General features: G+C 41.0%; 1 protein-coding gene across 6 annotated transcripts in view; it reads left to right on the top strand.

Annotated features, from left to right (window-relative positions):
- hectd4 (HECT domain E3 ubiquitin protein ligase 4) overlaps window positions 1-22,970 on the top strand; it is a 270,502-nt gene that overhangs the window by 81,820 nt on the left and 165,712 nt on the right. For all 6 annotated transcript variants that reach the window (XM_078227339.1, XM_078227343.1, XM_078227340.1 and 3 more), the window contains exons 6-7: window positions 3,422-3,560; window positions 15,814-15,984. In XM_078227339.1, the coding sequence (XP_078083465.1) occupies window positions 3,422-3,560; window positions 15,814-15,984 (310 nt within the window). The remainder of the gene's footprint in view (window positions 1-3,421; window positions 3,561-15,813; window positions 15,985-22,970) is intronic.

The raw sequence follows: 22,970 nt of genomic DNA, 5'->3' as shown, positions 1-22,970 counted from the left end.
CATGGCAAATACCCTAGGGAGCTTTGTGTATTCAAAAAAGGCGCAATGTCTGGGCATGTATTACTTTTGCCTGCAGAGGACAGTCCCTGCATATGAATATATGTATTTATATGAATATGTGTATTCAGCATTTGCTGAACAGTCCCAATTGTATTAAGAATTCACACTAACATTCAGTTTTGAGATTATCAATTGGGCTCACAATGGAGCTCACATAGATTTGCTGTAGGTGCATATTCTTTTTTTCAGAATTAATTATTTTTTGACTGATTTTACAAAAGATATTGTTTCTGGATATTAAAGGGACCATTCAATGTCACATTGTGTCCCACAGATTGGCTTGAGTTCCCAGCCTCAGCAAAATTAGCTGAACTAGCACAGTGAGTACACTAAAGTGTAAAGTGAAAAAGTAAGCTAGGGTATGTATTCCCAGTCACTATCTGCTGATGCCTGCTGGAAAATATGTATGTGTAGATATATAACAGAGATTTCAGCTTGTTATTGATTAGTGGTGACTCAGACATGGAAAATACGCAGCATAACACATTGTCTTCAGGTGAGGAGAGGTTAGAAAATAAATGACATTCGTATTTTGACACAGCTCTTTTGTGTTTTGAGTAACCAGTTTATTTGAATTGGGTGAAAGCATTTTTAGCGAACCCTAAAGGTGAGAATGCAAATAATTTCGTGGTTCATTGAATGAATATCTCATGGCTAAGGGAGTGATCATCATGTTGATGTTCTGCAAGACCACATTCCTCCGAGCAAAGGTTGAGAGGGCATTACTGTGGAAATAGTGTATTGATCGTGCATTCTAGCACTCTATATGGCATTGTTCTATTGCTAAAGCGATCTGATACTGCAACATTGTTAAAACACACTTTTGGATTTATTCTTTCTGGGTTTTTTTCAATACTTTAGTACATACCATTTACGCTCTCACCCACCTCTTTCAAATGGGTGACCAAGCAATTACCTCTTGCAAACAAGTATACAGGCACAGTCAGATCCGATCTTCAGGGGTTGCACCATCTGTATTAAATTTCTGGCATGAGTTTCATTATACATCTGCTGTGTGAAACATCCTACTGCGATATCATGCTTAATGCATGAAAATGTAACAAAAGTGTACCTTGATATTTTTGCATAATGTGTATAAAATTTTGTTAATTTTTAAAAATTCGTATGCAAGTGAAACTAATTTTAGTTTGGCTCTCCCATGACAATTATAAACTGAATCATTTAGCACATGGTTAGATGTCAGTGAACTCCTTGGTGAAATTAATTTTGTTTCTGGGGATATCTTTCTGAAGAGAAACAATAGCTTGCAATTATATGGCACTTTCAGTCTGGGCAAAAGCATCTTAAGGTGCATTGTGGAAGTGAAAGCAAAGTAGGCACAATGCTAAAGGAGAAGAGATTTGGGGAAATGGCCAAAAACCTTTGATCAAAGAGGTGGGCTTTAAGGATGACCTCTAAGGGGTTAGAAGATTTTAGGGAGAGGAGGAGGGAAAATGGGCAAGTGGAACAAGGTGCAGAACAAAATACAGTGAATAGTTTTAAATGTTGTGAAGATTGAGGGTATAGGATGAGAAGTGGGCCTCGAGAGTAATCTGGAAATGGCAAAAATGTTGCTGAGGGTTTCAGCAGCAGGTGAACAGAGGCAGACGATGTTATGAAGATGAAAGTAGATTGTCTTTGCAATGGAGAGGATTATATGGTCAGAAAAACAGTTCATGAGTGAACAGGACTCTTAAGTACAGTTCTATAGACATGTTGCCCTGTGTTACTTCATCCATGTGGTGACTCAAAGTCAGATGTGGTATTGATTGCAAGGGGCATCACTGCTCAATGGCCTTTATCTATATTTCCAGTATGGGTTGTTAAGTTGTAGTGAAAAGCACTAGTATCACTATGCACGATATGATTTCCTAATCAAGAACAAGGAAAGTAGCACTTATGCTACCGATTTAATACAGAATGCTGAATGAATTTGGGCCCTCCCTCCAGATCCTTACAAACTTAGACCATAGAAATCCTACAGTGCAGAAAGAGGCCATCTGGCCCATCGAGTCTGCACCGACCACAATCCCACCCAGGCCCTACCCCCATATCCCTACACATTTACCCGCTAATCCCTCTAACCTACGCATCTCAGGACACTAGGGGGCAATTTTAGCATGGCCAATCAACCTAACCTGCACATCTTTGGACTGTGGGAGGAAACCGGAGTACCCGGAGGAAACCCACGCAGACACGAGGAGAATGTGCAAACTCCACACACACAGTGACCCAAGCCGGGAATCGAACCCAGGTCCCTGGAGCTGTGAAACAGCAGTGCTAACCACTGTGCTACCGTGCCGCCCAGTGAAAGTTTTTTCATGTGAATCTGTGCTGAGTAAAGATCACTAATGAAGTAGAACATTTCTGCTCCAATTGCAAAAGTCCAATATTTCAAACATCTTCTGAACACAGTGGGCGGGATTTTACTGTCTCGCTCGGGCAAGATCATAAAATCCCGTCCAAGGCCAATGGAGATTTCCGGGGCGGGCGAGGTGCTATAGTTTCGGCCAATGTCTTGATTCTTTTTTAAAAAAATGCACTTGACTTTTACACATGGTTTATGCAGCAATTTAAAATGCTTCTTCCCTTTTTCAGTTCCCACCATCATTCCTTTCACTCTGGTAAGACCAGCATGCATCTTACCATCTGCTGGTCTGTAATAATGGCCAGTGATGAACTTTTTTTTCTCTTCTCTTTCTTTGGAGAGAAACAAAATCACAAATTTCCATGTTGCCACTTTAACAAAAAAAAACAGAGACCAGCTTTGTAAATTGTTTGGTGGCAGGCATTTTGGAGCGAGACTTATTACTCGAAGGGAGAACACATTTTTAACCAAACAATGATGCCCTTGAAGCTTGCTCCATCTCCATCCACAATGTATGTATAAATTATTCCATCATGGACTTGCTTCCCATACCTGTTGACAAGAAAAAAGCTTTTTCTCGTTACCAACCTTGCTCAAGGCTTCAGAAATTATACTTGTGCATTGGCTCATCCTGATGAATATTGACCGATTAAAAAGACTCTCCATACAATTTCCTTCAAACTATGTTTGAAGATGTGGGGAATAAAAGATAATGCCATCAGCAACCAGGCTTTTAAAATTAAGTGGCTAAAAATTGCTGTAAGCACTTTTGCTGTACTAAATCCATGATTGTAAAAGATGAGTTATTGCACAAGAAAACTCAAATCAATAAAAAAAATGACGTATTAAAAATTGCTGTTATCTGTTGTCTGTTCTGATGTATTATGTCCTGTAGCAACATGAGTGGTATGTGATGGAGCAAGAATTATTTTTTGTTTGAGCTCGTCTGGTCGTGTCATTCCTAATCAGTAGACCTTTTTCTTTTCTTCCCAGGGGTTTTGTCTATTGTCGCAATGATGAACTTGAAGCTGGCTGGATTGCTTTTGGCAGTAGCACTCTCCTTCACCGTCCTGCCTCCTTTGATAGCAAACCTCATTACCTCTTTCAAGTGATTGATCAGTATACCCTACAGGTAGTCTCATATCTCTAAACTTCTGCTGTTGAATATTGTTAATACTCTTGCATTTGGTAATTTTTGAAGGCTATCTTGCCTTTTCCTAAAAGTAGAGCCCTCAACCAAATTTAGCCATTCTCCTAGTCTCTAGAATATCAAAACATCAGTTTGCAATGGTAGAAAATGGAACTATTTTTGTGGTGTTATTGCAATATGAATTCATAAAATGGAAATAATATTTGCTTAAGTGAATGAATATCAGATATCATTGAAGTGCAGATTGTGTAATAAGTATTCTTTCTTGTGTTCGTGAATTATATTTTTCCGCTGCTTAATTTATATAAAGAAAATAAATTGGGCATGACTGGTGATGAAAGTTACTTTTTCTCATAAAAAGACAGATTTCTGGATCAAAATCGCCCTTTGATTAATATAATAGCAACCTTTTGCAACTTCACATGCTAATTAAGTTTACAAATGAACAATGGAAGTATTGTAGCCATGCCACATCATTGTAAAATGAAGCATCTGAAACTCTGACTTTGTGGACTGAATAACTGAAGTTTGCATATTGGATATAACCTGTAGTCTTGTCTATACTTTGGACACTTCTGATTTAAGATGGTATTGATTGTTCAAACTGCCAGATGTTGGATTAGCAGTTTGTTTTACAAAGTTGACTGTGCATGTGGTTGACTCATAATATTCGCAGAGCAAAAAGGGAAGGATGTTATATATTACCTTTCTAGAGTTACCAACATCTCAACACGAAAATATAGAATACTACTTGCAAATTATAAAGAATCATTGTTTGGTTAATGACAAGTTGTGTTGATCACGTTTTGATTAGCTCCATATGTACAAATTAATCGCTGATTATGCTGTTTTTCATGCAATTTTTCTCATGTTTGGTACTAATTTAAGCTGTTAGGTGTATATATAATGGAGAAATCTGCAGCATTTGGTTTTGAATAGCACTCTTGGGGAGCAGCTCAAAAGCTTACTGAGTAAAATTCCCTGCTACCTTGAGAGTCAAATAAGACAGTAATGCAATAACAATTGCTAAAGCTGTCTGGGTTATTACCTGAGCCATGAGCAAATTGGCATAGGGTAAATAAGATTAGAGTTGCAGGTGGTTCAAAAATTGGTGTGGGTGAATTGGAAGTGTATTGTTGGGAATGCTCCTCAGCAGAACTGGGCTGTGGCAGTTTGGGGGGGGGGATCAAATCAGGGAAGATGTGATCATTTAAAGGGAGAGGAAAAGGCAGGGTAGCAATAAGGGTAATAATGAGACTGTGGCAGGAAGGGTGACCAAGGCTGGGACCTGAACATTGCCGGGTATTTGACATTTAGAAAAGTTCAGGAGCTAGGAAAAGGTGGTAGGAAGTACTGTTAATTAAGAATTACATTAATACAATAACAAATTACCTTGATTTTATAAATAAGAAATAGCAAAAATAAGAAGTCACCTGTGGGAGTAGTTTATAGAGCCCCTAACAGTAAGTACTCTAAGATGGGGTATATAGGCAGATATAATGGGGGCCTGTGAGAAAGGTACAGCAATCATCATGGATGATTTTAATCCATTTAGCATGGCCAATGCACCTAACCAGCATGTCTTTTGGACCGTGGGAGGAAATTTCATTCTACAGTCGTAAAAGAAGTGGTCGCTGAGATGATAGGTGTATGCTTTGGTTTTAATTTCCCAAAATTTCCTAGATCCTAGGACAGTCCCATCAAATTGGCAAATAGTTAATGTAACTCCTCTGTTCATGAAAGAAGGCAGTTGGAAAGTCAGTTAGTCTAAACTCTGCAGCAGGGAAAAGGTTAGAATCCATTATTAAGGAGGTAAGAGCAGGGTATTTAGAAAATCATAATTCAGTCAGGTGGTGCTAACATGGTTTTGTGAAAGGGAAGTCGTATTTGTCTTATTTCTTAGACTTTGAGGAAGTAACAATTAATGTGGTTGAAGGGGAATCTGTAGATCTGGTGAACTTAATTTTCAAAAGGCATTTGTTGCCACATCGAAGTGACACAAAATAAGAGCTCATGGTGTAGTGGGTAACATTTGGCATGAATATAAGGTTGGTTAGCTAACAGGAAACCGAGAATAGGAATAAAAGGGTAACTTTTGGGTTGGCAAGAAGTCACCAGTGGGGTGCCATAGAGATCAGTGCTGGGGCCTCAACTGTTTGCAAATGTATCAATAACTTGGATGAAGGAACCAAACGTATGCTTGCTAGATTTGCTGATGACACAAAAAGTTAGTAACTTGTGAAGTGGACATTAATAGAGATAGGTTAAGTGAATGGGCAAAAATTTGGCAGATGGAATATAATGTGGAGATTTGTCAGATGGACCATTTTATTTAAATGGAGAGTGATTGTAGAGCTCTGCGATATGGTACATAAATCGCGAAAAGATAGAATACAGATACAGCGTACGATTAGGAAGGCGAATGGGATGTTGCCATTGCAAGGGGAATGTAATGTAAAAGAACCAGGGGGCCCGGTTTAAAAATAAGGGGTCTCCCATTTAAGACAGATGAGAAGGTCATTAGCCTGTCGAATTCTCTTCCCCAAAATGCATTGGAGACAAGGTCATTGAATATGTTTAAGACTTGGATAGATTCTTGAATGACGAGATTCAAAGGGTATAGGGAGTAGCCAGGAAAGTGAAGCCCACAATCATATCTATCAAGATCTTAGCAAATGGTGGAGCAGCCTTGAGGGATCAAATGGCCTACTCCTGCGCCTAATACTTATGTTTGTATGTCTTTCAGCTCATGAAACCTGCTTTGTCCAGAATCCATGTATGATCATTATAAGGACTTCTCTCCCACACCAGGTGTCAATCCCTTAATGAAAGGTTCCTTCTTTACTTCCCTTTTTAAAAAAAAAAAGTATGTTGCTTATATCTTCTCATAACCTTCAATTTTTTTCTGATTAGTTATTGATCCAGCTCCCATTGGAAGGTGTCAAGTGATGCCTGACTCTCACAGCATCCCTAGAAATCTACTTCAAATGTCCCCTCTCCTGTGGAAGGCAGAATTTATTTCCGCCTAATCTCTGACCTTGCTTTTAGGTCAGTGAATTTGTACATGTTGTCTCGTCCTTTCTCATTGTTCAAGCAGTTTCCTTACTTCCAATAGAATCTAGCCTTTCATTATTTTAAAGACCTGCATCATAGTTCCATTCAATCCCTCTTTCTAATGAAAATAAGTTTTTAAAGTTGTTCTATGACTTAGTTTCCTAAGGACTGGCATTGCCTTCAAACTTTTTCTTTTGCAATACTTTGAGGTACATTGACTAAAATTGCGTGCAACACACAATATGACTTGTATTGACTTGTAATCCAATGCATTTCATGTGGAACTCTGCATCCTTTTTGCCTTATTGTCAGCATTTGCATCAAACAGATGCTGTCAGGGTATGACCAAATAATATGTCCAAATTCTTGTCCTTTTTCAAACATCTGTTGATGTTGCAAATATTAGTCATGGCACTAATCAATCCCTGCCACCCTGGCTGCCTGGATCCACTACAGTTCGCCTATTGCTGCAACAGGTCCACAGCAGATGCCATCTCTCTGGCCCTGCACTCAATCCTAGAACACCTAGATAACAAGACACCTATGTCGGACTCCTATTCAGGGACTACAGCTCCGTCTTTAACCCTATTATTCTTACGAGACTCAGCTCCAAACTTCCTGGCCTGGGGTTCAGCTCCTCCCTCTGCAACTGGATCCTAGACTTCCTAACCCACAGACCACAGTCAGTAAGGATTGGCAACAACCTCCTCCATGATCATCCTCAACACTGGTGCTCCGTGAGGCTGCGTCCTCAGCTGCTTCCTATACTCCCTATACACTTATGACTGGCCAAATTCACCTCCAACTCAATCTTCAAGTTTGCTGACGACACCACCGCACTGGGTGGGATCTCAAACAATGACGAGGCAGGAAAGAGATACAGAATCTAGTGAACTGCTGCGACAACAATAATCTCTCCCTCAATGTCGACAAAACGAAGGAGATAGTCATCGACTTCAGGAAGCATAGTGGAGGGCATGCCCCTGTCCACATCAATGGAGACAAAGTAGAAATGGTCGAAAGCTTCAAGTTTCTCGGTGTCCAAATTATCAACAACTTGTCCTGGTCCCACCATGCAGACGCTATAGTTAAGAAAGCCCATCAACACCTCTACTTTCTCAGGAGACTAAGGAAATTTGGCATATCAGCTACAACTCTCACCAGCTTCTACAGATGCATCATAGAAAGCATTGTTCCAGTTGTATCACAGCTTAGTAAGGCTCCTGCTCTGTCTAAGACTGCAATAATCTCAAAAGAGTTGTGAATGTAGCCAGTCCATCACTCAAACCAGCCTCCCATCCATTGACACTGCCTACGCTTTCCGATGTCTTGGAAAAGCAGCCAGCATAATCGAGGACCCCACACACCCCGGACATTCTCTTTCCCACCTTCTTCCGTCGGGAAAAAGATACAAAAGTCTGAGGACACGTACCAACCGACTCAAAAACAGCTCCTTCCCTGTTGCCATCAGACTTTTGAATGGACCTATCTCGCATTTTGGTCTTTCTCTACACCCTAGTTATAACTTTAACACTACATTCTGCCCACTCTCCTTCCCTATGAACGTTATGCTTTGTCTGTGTAGCGCGCAAGAAATAATACTTTTCACTGCATACTAATACATCTGACAATGATAAATCAAATATTTATTATTACTTCTAAACTTATATTGTTACTTAAATCCGTCTGCCATGACTGAACAAACCAAACTTCAAACAATCCACCCAAGTCTCTCTGACGATGATCATTCTCTCATGGCTTTCTCATCTTTGAGATGAGTCCACAGATCCTTGAAGGTGACGTCACAGGTGGAGAAGGTGGTGAAGAAGGCATATGGCATGCTTGCCTTTATAGGAAGGGGCATAGTGTATAAAAGTTGGGGTCTGATGTTGCAGATGTATAGAATGTTGGTTCGGCTGCATTTGGAATACTGCGTCCAGTTCTGGTTGCCACTCTACCAGAAAGACGTGGAGGCTTTGGAGAGAGTACAGAGGAGGTTTACCAGGATGTTGCCTGGTATGGAGGGGCTTAGTTATGAGGAGAGATTGGGTAAACTGGGGTTGTTCTCCCTGGAAAGACGGAGGATGAGGGGAGACTTAATAGAGGTGTATAAAATTATGAAAGGCATAGATAGGGTGAACTGTGGGAAGCTTTTCCCCAGGTCGGTGGTGACGTTCACGAGGGGGCATAGGTTCAAGGTGAAGGGGGGGAGGTTTAACACAGATATCAGAAGGACATATTTTACACAGAGGGTGGTGGGGGCCTGGAATGCGCTGCCAGGCAAGGTGGTGGAGGCGGACACACTGGGAACGTTTAAGACTTATCTAGATAGCCATATGAACGGAGTGGGAATGGAGGGATACAAAAGAATGGTCTAGTTTGGACCAGGGAGCGGCACGGGCTTGGAGGGCCGAAGGGCCTGTTCCTGTGCTGTATTGTTCTTTGTTCTTTTCTAAGCTGACCATTTTTTAAATAGTAGAGACATCCTGTTTCTATTTTTCCTGAATAGCACATTGTAAGGACCCCAGAATGAGCAATTTCTTTTTCTGTCCACCCTGCCTTTTTACTAAATCAATTCTCAATCCATGTAGAGAATTTATCATCTGTTCTGAGCTTTCAACTTCATTCACAGCCTGGTATGAAAAGCTTTTATCAAACATCTTTTGATGACCCAACTTTTTCAATTTATCTTTGTCCACTAACTTTAAAGAATTCTAATAGGTTTGTACACAACTTATTGCTGACTCTTCCCTTATGCTTTTTTGATATTCATTTATAGAATTCCATGGAATGCCTTCAGTTTTTCCAGTGTAAAGCTATTAGCTATTTATAAACCATTTCAAAGAACAATCATATTGGACTTGAAACGTTAACTCAGTTTCTCTCTACAGATTCTGACAGACATGAGTTTTCCAGCATTTTCTGTTCTATTTCAAATTTGCAGCATACACAGTATTTTGTTTTTAAAGCTATCCATTTGTTAATACCAGATTTATTTTTGAATAGTCGTCTTCTAGTTAGCAGTGCTGCAGTATTTATTAAATTCTGAAAATAACAATCGCAAATTTATTGTACAATTCCTTAAAGATTTGTGAATATGTCCATTCTATTCCAGGAGTCTACTGGATATTTAATCTCATCCATTTCTCGATAACATTTTTCTGACTAAGTTTTGTCTATTATGGATGCCATGATCCTTTGTAAAAATTGATGTGAAGAATCCATTTGATATAGCTGCTATATCCGATCCTTCATAATAGCTGTCTAGCATGCAGGCATTATATGTTCTGTACTTTATTTCAAAAAATAAGTATTTCTGTGCTGGGTTTTGATTAACCAGTTCTATAAACAGAAGCACTAGAAGCTTACCGAATGGAAAAAAAACAAAAACTCCACTCTAAACTGTAGCCAAACAATTGCCATATATGTATTTTCGTTTGTGAACCCTATAACCCAATTTATAATTCAAAATGCATGTTTTTTAATACATCTTTTCTTGAGGGCATTCCAATGCTGCCAGAAAATCTGTGCCTGTATCAAGTGTCCCATGTGGTGCACCACAAAAATAACTGATTCTAAGAAACTCAATGTGTTTTAGAATATTATTCCCAGTAATTAAAGAACACACACCCTGCAGTATCTGTTGGTCTTGAAAGACTTGAAGCAAGCCCATAAATATTACACAATTGCCTTCCAGAGTCACCCAAGTACCGTGTCAGAGAGGCAAGCAGCTGAAGCATTTTCTCTCATGAATCGTGTACACCCTGGACCTCAGCACAGAACCAGCAATTCCCACAATGTTCTCTCCCGTGCATTATAAGTGTGGGGCAAGTACAACTAGTGTTCAGAGTAGTCCCCACAAACAATGATATTGTCATACCTGTGGAAAATGGACTCTTTGTCACAAAACACGCATGGCATAAGTACTTGTACAGAAGCTTGGGCATTTGCTTGAAGCTGTTGAATAATGGGTCACTCAATATAGGGCTTTCCATTTGGAGGCAATTACTGATTTTATAGGAAGTCCAGTGGGTATCTGGGCGAACGTGAGGAAATTGAGAGTTTGTAGCCCAAAGTTCTAAATCTGGAATAAATAGCTGCTATCAGTAAAAGTGACTGTGATGCTGCCAGATTGTCATAAAAACTTAACTGGTTTACCATGTCCTTTAGGGAAGGAATCCTGTTATACAACTTGCATGTTTTGAAGCTGCCCAGGATTACATGTATATCCAACGCTCCTCGGATTGCTGTTCTCGCCACATTGTGAGATCCACATTCTCTGCCACGCACTGCCATATGTACACACTTGACCTCACACTCCAGCAGCACCAAATCGCCCTCTCTCAAAACTTTCCTTGTCCCCAGTTTCATCTTTTTCTTCTTCTAATCTGATACCTTGAGAAGCTTTTTCTCTTTCTTTCTGGTGTAAGGAACGCAAGCTCCAGCAATTTGCGGATTCCGGTGCCCATCCTGGACTTTCCACAACTTGCCATCCCTCTGACCCTATTCCTTCTTCCAACCCAGCCTTGCTGTGTATTCACTATACCCTCTGACCTGCCTCTCTCTGATGCGGCATGTTCTATACTCTGCAAAGGACTCAGTTTCATCCCCTTACTCCTCACTTCAATTAATTTCGGGATTGGCACAATGCTGAACTCTTCTTCCATTGCCCCGTATCCATGCTCCAGTGTTTGTCCAGGAATCTTCCCCCTCTTCAGCGGATCCTTTCACCCATCTTGAGTCTTCTCCCTCTACCTGGACCCCACCCTCTGGCCTCCTACCTGCATCTTGATCGTTTCATTGGGAACTGTTGGCATGACGTCTACTGTCTCAATTTCTCTGCCCCTCTCACTCACTTTAACCTGAACTCGCTGCATTCCATTCTCTTAAGTCCAGCCTTGACCTTGTGATAAAAGCTGCTGACGAGGGTGGTGCCATTATTATTTGGCATACTGATCTTTCATTTGCAGAGACAGAGCACCAACTCTCAGATACTCCCTCCAACCTCCCCTTGGACCATGACCTCATCACTGAACATCAAGTCATTGTTTCCAGGATGGTCACTGACCTTATCACTCTTGTAATCTTCCCTCCACACCCTCCAGCCTCATAGTCCTCCAACCCGCACAGCCCACTCCTACCTCTTTCCCAAAATCCACAAGCAGTTGCCCTGGTAGACCCATTGTATCAGGCTGTTTGTGCCTCATGAAACTAATTTCTTCCTAACTTGACTTCATCCTCTCTTCCCTTGTCCAATCTCTTCCCACCTACATTTGTCATTCATCTGATGCCCTATATTGTATCAGTAATTTCCAGTTTCTTGGCCCTAACCACCTCCCGGTCACTATGGATGCCCAATCCTTCTATACCGCCGTTCCCCACCAGGATGGTTTGAGGGCTCACTATTTCTTTCCTTGAGCACAGGCCCGAACAAGGCATGTCCATTAACACTCTCCTCTGCTTGGCGGAGCTTGTTCTGTCACTTAATTTCTCCTTTTAACTTGTCTCACTTCCTACAAATAGAAGGTGTGGCTATGGGTATGTGTGTGGCCCCAATTATGCCTGTCTTTTTGTGGGTTAGGTGGAACACTCCTTGCTCCAGTCCTAGTCAGACCCACTCCTGTACTTCTTTCTCTGTTACACCGATGATTGTATTGGTGCTGCTTCATGCTCTCATCTGGACTTCGAAAATTTTTCAACTTTGCTTCCAATTTCCAGTCCTCTTTCCTGCACGTGGTCCATTTCGGACTCTTCCCTTCCTTGGCTTCTCTATCTCCATTTCCACTTGAAGCATGATACCATCCAGGATAAGCAGCCTGCTTGATTGACACTCCATCTACACGCATTCATTCCCTCCACCACCGACGAACAGTGGCATTAATATGTACCATCTATGAGAAGCAGTGCAGGGATTCACCACGTCTTCTACAGCACCTTCCAACCCACAACTACCATCTAGAAGGACAAGGGCAGCAGACACATTGGAACACCACCACTTGGAACTTGCTCTCCAAGTCGCTGACCATCCTGACTTGGAAATATATTGGCATTCCTTCACTATCACTAGTTCAATATCCCAGAATTCACTCCCTGATAATACTAGATGTACCTATACCACATGGACTGCAGCAGTTCGTGAAGGCAGCGCACCACCACCTTCCCGAAGGAAATTAGGGACGGGCACTAAATATTGGCTCGGCCAAAGTTGGAAGGTACTTTGAACATCCCATTAATACTAAAGAATACGGGGAGGAATTAAATACCATCACGAGAGAAGTAGTATTGGATAAACTAATAGAGCTTAAGGCAGATAAGTATCCTGGCCCTAATGGCTTGTATCCTAGAACCCCAAAAGAAGTAGCTACAGAGATAGTGGATGCATTGGATATAATTTTCCAAAAATCCTTGGATTCTGGAGAAGTACCAGAGGACTGGATGCTGCCAAAGTGACACCCCTATTCAAAAAAGGAGTGAGGCAAAAAGCAGGTAACTATAGGCCAATTAGCCTAACATTTATTGTTGGAAAAATGTTGAATCAATTAAGGCGTTAATAGCAGCACAATAGGAAAATCGTAATCTAATCAAGCAGAGTCAGCATGGCTTCATGAAAGGGAAATCGTGTCTGACTTAGTTTTTCAAGAAAGTCTCAACCAGAGTGGATTGAAGAGAACCCGTAGATATGTTGTATTTGGACTTCCAGAAGACATTTGGCAAGGTACCTCACAAAGTCCTAAGAAAAGAGCCCGTGGTGTTGGAGGTAATATATTGGCATGGACAGGGAATTGGCTAATGGACTGGAAGCAGCAAGTGGGGATAAGGAGCACTCAGCCAGCCAAGTGGAGAGTATTCCATCACACTCCTGACTGGTGCCTTATAGATGGCGGACAGGCTTTGGGGAGTAAGAAGGCAAGTTACTTGTCACGGGATTCCTAGTCTCTGACCTGCTCTTGCAGCCACACTATTTATTTGACTGCTCTAGTTCAGTAACTAGTGGGACTCCACAAGGATCAATGCTGGACCACAACTGTTTACAATATATATTAATGACTTGGAGGAAGGATGCAAATATACTATGGTCTGATTTGCAGACGACACAAACATAGGTGGAGAGGCAAGTTGTGAGAGGGATACATACAGTTTACAAAAAAATATTGATAGGTTAAGTAAGTGGATAAAAAGTTGACAAATGGGGGATAATATGGGAAAACATGAAGTTGTTCATTTTGGAAGGGAGAACAAAGATCAGTATTATTTGAATGGAGAAAGCTGCAACACAGAGACTTTGGGGTACTTGTGCATGAAACACTGAAAGCTAGCACACAGGTAATCAGGAAGGCTAATGGGATGTTGGCCCTTATTTCAAGGGGGTTGGAGGATAAGAGGGAAGTCTTTCAACTGTACAAAGTACTGATGCGACCACATCTGGAGTACTGTGAGCAGTTTTGATTCCCTTATTTAAGGAAAGATATTATTTCATTGGAGACAGTTCAGAGAAGGTTCACTAAGAAGTTCCCCAGTATGGAGGGATTGTCTTATGAGGAAAAGTTAAACAGGTTGGGACTCTATTCATTGGAATTTAGAATGAGAAGTGATCTTGTTGAAACATATGGGATTCTTAAGGGGTTTGACAGGGTAAATACTGAGAGGATGTTTCCCCTTATGGCAGATTTTAGGACCAGAAAGCGCAGTCTCAGAATGAAGGGGCTCCAATTTAAGGCCGCGATGAAGAGGCATTTCTTCTGAGGGTTGAGAGTCTTTGAACTCTTTGCCACAGAGAGCTTTGGGGGCAGAGTCATTGTGTATATTTAAGGCTGAGATAGATTTTTTATCAGTAACGGAATCAAGGGTTACGGGTAAGGACAGGAAAGTGAACATGAGGAATGTCGGATCAGCCATGATCCTACTGAATGGCACAGCAGCTCGAGGGGCCGAACAGCCTACTCCTGTTTCTATTCCTTATGGTCTTTAAAGCCCACATCCCATGAATATAATTTTAAAAATGTACTGGTTGCATGAAACAGACACATTGTTTCATGGCCCTTCCTTTTTCGTAGGTGCATAAGAATATCATATGTAAAACATAGGATATGTATAGGAAACACAGATTTTCTGTAAATCATTTGGTTTTGATTTTGTGAAGTAGAACAGTATTGAACCTTACATTTATTTATTACTTCCTTACCTGCACATAAGTGCTATTCACAAAACTCAAGTTGTTTGTGTGCCCCTTAGATGGGGGCAGCAAGCTTATTACAAAAAAATAAATGTCAAGCTGTCCACAATGCTGTTTCTTTTCAAAGCCCTTGTCTCCCATCTGAATTGTTTAACTTGTGTTACTCATCACTTAAAAATAGCGCACTCATATTTTTTGTCAATTTTCTCCCTATTCTATTCCTCCTGAAGTTGTTCATTTTTTTGGGTATAGTTCATTTGTCATTAGATTACAAACTTTTATTTGTGCCAATGCATGTTGTTTATTGTGTGATAACTGGCATGACTTGCTAGAGAACAATGTTGTTTTTGCTGAATCATGATTTTGACCTGACAGGGAAATGTATAGCCACTGATGTGTTTTATTGCCAAGTTTGTTGTGTAATATATAATGACCGTTGGCACATGAAAGAAAATGCCAACTTTGAACTTCATTATGCACAGTAGCTGCCCAGCTGTAGTGCTAACCATTGTTCTAACTTCTGATCAATTCTGAACTAAAAGCTGATTGTGAACTCATTAATACTGAGTAACCACAACTGTTTTTGCCTGAAATGTACTGATTACTTAAGGTGGTGTAACTGGCAAGTTTGAACCTGATAATAAAAATGGTGAACTTTATCACTTTTTGGTCAAAATGGGTGAGTGTGACCTGTATGTCGCCCAAATGGCCATTGTGAACTTTGATGGCGAGTCAGTGAATTGCCCATAGAAGAAATCCTGTCTAAGCTTGATTGCAACCATTATCCACATTTGCGCTTCTGGCATTGCCACCACTTGGTCTATAGTATAAATCAGTCACTTCGTATGCACTGAACCATCATGAGAACCTAGGAATGTGCAGGTTCTTAGGCAGTTCTTTTGTGCTGCCATTTGGACAAACTCGTAAATCCCAGATCCACCATAGTGCAATTATACACCTGCCTGATCACGGTGCACTGACATACCATTTTCTTTACTATTCATTCAGGTGTCTCAGATTGTGTCCATGCCATCAAATCACTTCCCAGTAGGCAGTAACATGACCACAATTCATCTCTGCTCCGATGGAACTTACATCTATTGGATCTGGTCTCCTGCAGGCTTGAATGAGAAAACTCCCAAAGGCCATTCTGTCTTCATGGATGTCTTTAAACTAACAGTAAGATTCTGCATGTTTTTGCTTTAAATCTAAATTAGATATGTTTGTTTTATTAAACCACCATGACCTTGCCTTCATTTTCCAGAATATATAGTTTTTAAATCTTTATTGGATGATGCAATGGCCAATTTTCTCTGGCCATGGTTTACACACTTATTTGTATGTATGACACCTACAGTGGTATAGTACAAGATTTTGATTTAAATAATTCGTGTAATGCGTCATGTGCCCTGATCCTTCCAAGTGCTGCTTTTAAAATATTCTACAAGATTAGTTTATTGCTCAAAAACTTGTGAATTTGATGGACCAGTACAATATTTTGCATAAACCTTCAAGATGCAATGAAATTCAGTCTATATAATTTATAAACTCTGCATTGAAGATGGTGGTGTAGTGGTATTGTCACTGGACTATTCATTCAAAGACCCAGGATAATCCTGTGGAGACCTGGGTTTGCATCTCATCATGGTAGATGGTAGAATTTGAATTTAAAAAAAATCTGTAATTAAGATCATTATTGATTATCATAAAAACCCATCTGGCCCTTTAGGGAAGAAATCTGCCATCCTTACCCGGCCTGACCTATATGTGATTCCTGGTCCACAGCAATGTGGTTGACTCTGAAGTGGCCTAACAAGCCACTCAATTGTACGTTGGACAGATCTCACGACATTTACTTGGGTACCAAAAATGCCAGGCACAGAATACTCTGGGTAGGGACTTCAATGTCCATCATCGAGAGGCTCTGTAGCATGACTGCTGACCAAGCTGACGGAGTCTTAACAAGTAGAACTGCTAGACAGGGTATGCGGTAGGTGGGAGGGAACCAACGAGGGAAAAAATTACTGACCTCATCCTTGCCAGTTTGCCTTCACAGATGCATCTGCTCTTGGCAATTTCATTGAGTGATCAACACACGGACCTTGTGGAGACAAAGTCCTATTATCACATTGCATTGTGTTGTACTACCACAGTGCTAAATGGGATTGATCTTGAGCAGATCTAGCAACTTAAGGCAGGACATCCATAAGATGCTGTGGGCCATCAGCAGCAGCAGAATTGTAATTATCCACAATCTGTAACCTCAGCCTGGCATATCCCCCATTCTACCATACCACCAAGCCAGGAGATCAACCCTGATTCAATGAAGTGTGTGGCAGGACATGCCAGGGGCACCACCAGGCATACCTAAAAATGAGGTGTCAACCTGGTGAAGCTGCAACTCAGAACTACTTGCATGCCAAGCAGCGTAAACAGCATGCGATAGCAAAGGTAAGTGATTCCATATTAACAGTTCGGATCTAAGATCTGCAGTCCTGTGGCATTCTGTCCTGAATGGTAGTGGACAATTAAACAACTCACTGGAAGGGGAGGTTCTATAAACATGCCTATCCTCAGTGATGGGGGATTGCAGCACATCAATGCAAAAAAATTAAAGCAGGACAAATCCAAACTGGCCAATTACCACCGCATTTGTTTAGTCTCGATAATCAGTAAAGTGATGGAAAGGGTCATCAACAGTGCTATCAACCGGCATTTGTTTAGTGATAACCTGCTCAAGGAGGCTCAGTTTTGGTTCCACCAGGACCACTCAATGCCTGACCGCATTACAGTGTTGGTTGATTCCTGGACAGAAGAGCTGAACTCCAGAGGTGAGGTGAAAGTGACTGCCCTTGACATCAAGGCAGCATTTGACAGTATGGGATCAAGGAACCTGAGCAAAACTGCAGACATAGGGAATCGAAGGGGAAAAACACTCTGCTAGTTAGAGTTATACCTAACACACAGGAGGATGGTTATGGTTGATGGAGGTCAATCATCTCCGTTCCAGGACATCACTTACAGGAGTTCCTCAGTAGTATCCTCGGCCCAAACGTCTTCAGCTGTTTCGTGAAAGAATCCCTACAGTACAGAAGGAGGCCATTCGACCCATCGGGCCTGCATTGGCAACAATGTCACAGGTCCTAACCCCCTTAACTCCATGTATTTACCCTGCTAGTCCTCCTGACACCAAGGGGCAATTTAATATGGCTAATCAACCTAACCCACACATCTGTGGACTGAGAGGTACTTGGAGGAAACTCACGCAGACACGGGGAGAATGTGTGGAGTGTGCACAGACAGTGAACCGGGTCCCTGGAGCTGCAAGGCAGCAGTGCTAACCACTGTGCTACCCTGTCAATGACCACCTTTCCATCATCAGAAGTGGGATATTCACTGCTGATTGTGTAATGTTCAGCACAATTTGCAACTCCTTGTACCGAAGTAGTCCATGTCGAGATGTAACAAGACCTGGACAGTATCCAGGCTTGGGCTGACAAGTGACATGACATTTGCACCTCAAGTGCCAGCCAGTGACCATCTCCAACAAGACAGAATCAAACCATTGACATTGAAATTGATATTCAGTGAATCACTCACTATCAATGTCCTGTGGTTTACCATTGACCAGAAAATGAACTGGACTCGTCATGTAAATACTGTGGCTACAAGAGCAGGTCAGAGACTATAAATCCTGCGGTGAGTAACTTGCCTCCTGACTCCCCAAAGCCTATGCACCATCTACAAGGCATTTGCCTGGATGAATGTTGCTCTAACAATCAGGATATCTAATATCCAGGACAAGGCCTGCTTGATTGGCACCCCATTCACAAGTATTCACTTCCTCTGCCACCGATGCAGTGTATCATCTACAATTTCCACTGCAGGAACTCACCAAGACTCCTTAGACAGATGAGTCCTTCTCAGCTCACGGTCTTCACAATATAAAAAGATACAAATAGCTGATGTGTGGGAACACCAACCACCTGGAAGTTTCCCTCCAAACCACGCACCATCCTCACTTGGAAATATATCACCATTCCTTCATTGCCACTGGATCAAAATCCTGGAATTTGCTTCTTAACAGCACTGTGACTGTAGCAGTCAGGAAGACATCTTCTCGAGGGCAATTAGGGATGGGCTTAAATGTTTGCTTCGCCTGCGATGTCCACACCCCATCACTGAATTTTTTAAAAAGACACTGGAAGAAAGAAAGAAACATTAGCTATAACTGTCACCATTGGCCTATTGTCCCTACTTTGTTCTGCTATTATAAAGTGGTGGCGACCTTGTTTCAGTTTCAGTTGGGGTATAGCTAGGCGAACACTAAGGGGAAAAAAAATAATGGTGAGGAAGGGGAAGAGTGGAGGGAGAGAATAAAATTTATGCACGACTAATTAACAAGTTTGAAGGAATTCACACATACAAAACTATTAACATTAATCTTAATTAGACAAAATTAACAAATCCAAAAAAACCCCACCTGCTTGGGGAAGACATGCCTTTTGCCAAAATTGCAGGGGTAATCCATAAATTGGAGAGTGATCATGCTGGTGTGTTACTTAATTGGGGAGTTTTTTTAGCTGATCACAACTATAATTTAATTTACCTTGAAGTAATTGTTGGAATTTTCCAGTCTTGATGAATAAGGCACAAATATAGTTTCCTGATTCTTTGTGTGGTGTTCATTAATGAATTGATATTGACACTTTTATGCTCCGATTTCTTTCCTGCCAATGATTCCCTCAAGCAGTGATTTATGATATTTGTGCCATTCTTTGGCACAGTTAAAGAAGATTTTTCTACGTTCATTGTAAATCAGATTGTAGCTTAAAAATGTTAATGTTTAAAAATATTTTACAAAAAAGTTTGGTTTTTCAGTGACTTAGAAAAAAATCTCCAATTACGGGTTTCTCCTGTGGCCTGATGGAATAGGTCATTGAACTGGTAATCTACAAACCTCGGGGGATTCCAGGTTCGAATACCACCATCGTAGGTGGTAAAACTGTCCTGTGGCTGGAGAAATTTGAAACAGAGATTTGCTCCATCGTGCCTGCACCAGCTGTGAAAGAGCTGCCCAACCTAATCACACCCTTTGAGCTCTTATTTCATAGCCCTGTAGGTTACAGAACCCCAAGTGCATATCAAGTGTTTTTCTTTAATGTTTTCAAGGTTTTCTCTACCAACGGTTCAGACCGAGTCTTCCAGGTTCCCACTACTTTCTGGGTGAAAAATTCTCCATTCCAATCTAATGCTTCTACTTACATTACATATATGGACTGACTGATGAAATCTCTGCTTCAGCAAAATAAATTCTTCCTATCTACATTATCTAAGCCCTTGTCCCTTCAGCCATTTGTTCCATAGAAACAACCTCAGTCTATCCAGTCTTAGCTAAAATTTTCTGTCATGGCAGTGTCCTCTCTAGGATGATCGCATTCTTGCTGTAATGCGCTGATCAGAACTGTGCATGGTACTCTAGATGCAGTCTAACTAGTGGTTTATAAAGTTTTACGTTTGTCTTCCCCAAATGCATTATCTCTCGCTTCTTATGTTCCATTTGTCATTTTCATGCCCACCTGACTAGTCCATTCATATCTTACTGCAGTCTGCTGTTTCTTCCTCACTATTAACTACATTGGCAATTTCATATAGTCTGCAAATTTCTCAACATGTCCTTTGCATTTAAGTCCAAGTTATTGATATGTATCACAAGCACCATGAGATTCAATACTGAGTCCTGCAAAACCACACTGGAAATAACCTTGCAATCACAAAAACTCTTGTCCACCTTTGCTTCCTGACTCCGAACCAATTTTGGATTCAGCTTGTCACTTTTCTTTGGATTCTATGAGCTTTTAATTTCCTGAAAAGTCTGCTATGTGAGGCCTTGCCAAAACCTTTGTAAACGTCCACGTAAACTACATCGATCAAGTCATCAACCTTCCTTGTTACCACCTCAAATTCAATCAAGTTAATTAAACATGATTTTCCCTTAACACCATGCTGACTGTTCTTGATTAATTATTTCTAAATGATGATTTATACTCTGTCTCAGACTATTTTCCAATAATTAGACCACCACCCAGGTTTGGCTGACATGTAATTACTGAGACATTTTCTTCCTCTCTTTTTAGACAATGATACATTGTTAGCAATCCTCTGAACCAGTGCCTGTAGCCAGAGAGGATTGGAAAATGATGGTCAATAATTTCTGTAGTCTTTTCCCATGCTTCCCTTAGCCTGGGAAACACTTCATCTGGGGCTTGTGATTTATCAACTTTCAAGGATTAAAACATCTTGATGTTTCCTTCCTCACTATTTATCGCATCCAATTTTTCACCCCCTCCTCCTTAACAACAGCGTCTGCTTTGTTCCATTTCAGTTTAAACAGATGCAAAGTATTCATTTAGAATCATGCCCATGTCTTCTGCCTCAACACGCAAGATATCTTTTGGTCTCTACTTTGTCGGGGAGGTGATGGCCTAGTGGTATTATCGCTAGACTATTAATCCAGAAACTCAGCTAATGTTGTGGAGACCTGGGTTCGAATCCCACCATGGCAAATGGTGGAATTTGAATTCAATAAAATGTATCTGGAATTCCAAATCTACCGATGACCATGAAACCATTGCTGATTGTCGGAAAAACCCACCTATTTCACTAACGCTCTTTAGGGAAGGAAATCTGCCGCCCTTACCCAGTCTGGCCTACATGTGACTCCAGAGCCACAGCAATGTGGTTGACACATTAATTGCCCTTCAAGGGCAACTAGGGATGGGCAATAAATGCTGGCCGGCCAGCCAGTGGCACCCATGTCCCATCTGAATAAAATCATGATCAATGATCCTATACTTAGTTATCCTGTTGCTCGTTATGTATTTGTAAAACATCATTGGGTTTTCTTTCATTTTACTTGCTAATGTTTTTTCATACCCTGCCTTTGCTTTCCGAATTTCCCTTTTGATTGCAACCCTGCACGTCACGTTCTATACTCTATGCATTCTGTAGCATTGAGTTTTAATCTCCATAAATTTTCATTTTTTTGTCTAATCCTCTTTCAAATCCAGCAAGTCTAGATTTCAGAGTTCTACATTTTTTTCTTCTGGGAACATTTATTTTGAAGTCCTTCACCTTGAATGCCTCCCAATGAGCTGATACTGATTTACTTTCAAGTAGCTGTTTCCAGTCCACTTTTGCCAAATCACATTCCACCTAGGTTAAAAAATTTAACTTTTTGCTCTTCATTGATCTTTGTCCTTATCCATAAATACTCTAAACCGAACTTAATTATAAATCGCTACCACTGAAAAACTCTGCCACTGAAAACCCTACCATCTGCCCAGATTCATTTTCTAGAACTAAGCTGAAAACTTGCCCTCCCCACGTGGGCCTGGAATGCACTAGCTAAAAATGTTCCCTTGAAATGGTAAGAATTTGTTACCCTCCATACCTTTAACACTGATTTTATCCCAGTTAATATTAGTGGAGTTGAAGTATTCTATTCTGGCTCTTTTTGTTTTTGTTCTTCTCAGCAACTTGCTAACATATTTACCCTTCTGTCTCCCTCGGACTATTTCGATGTCACTGAGTGTAAACTCAGCAGTGTGATTTACCCTTTTTTGTTCCTGCATTCAACCCATGTGGCCTCATTTGATGCTCACTCTCATATCACCCATCCTTTCATCTGTAGTAGTTTCTTTAACCAATGTTGTGCCCCTCCAATTTATAATCCGGCCTGAAATCCCTGTAAATTCTGCAACTGAGAAGTGTTAAGCTTTTTAAGCCATATTTCAATGATAGCTATGATCTACTTCCAAGTGTCTATTTGTGCCCTCTGGCACAGATCTGGCTCTCATTCAACACAACTACTTATATTCATGTAACATCTCAACATAATAGAATGTATTCACTCACCTCCTTGCACTGACATGTATGCTACTGCTCACTGAACAGCTCCTTTTATTATTTTCTTTGTTTCTCCTCTCCGCCCCCCACCCCCCCCCCACCCTCCACTGTCACCGCCACCCCCCTTCCACTCTACTTTGAATTTCTTTTGAATCTGCTTAGGCTGTCATCTCACTGCTAAGCTACGTCTCTACAGCACTAGCAAACCTCCTGCCAAGGTATTGACCCGGCCCTCTTGAGGTACAACTCTTATTTGC

The sequence above is a fragment of the Mustelus asterias genome, chromosome 13, assembly GCF_964213995.1.
Source record: "Mustelus asterias chromosome 13, sMusAst1.hap1.1, whole genome shotgun sequence".
Lineage (NCBI taxonomy): Eukaryota > Metazoa > Chordata > Chondrichthyes > Carcharhiniformes > Triakidae > Mustelus > Mustelus asterias.
This window is presented reverse-complemented; position numbering and strand designations above follow the sequence as displayed.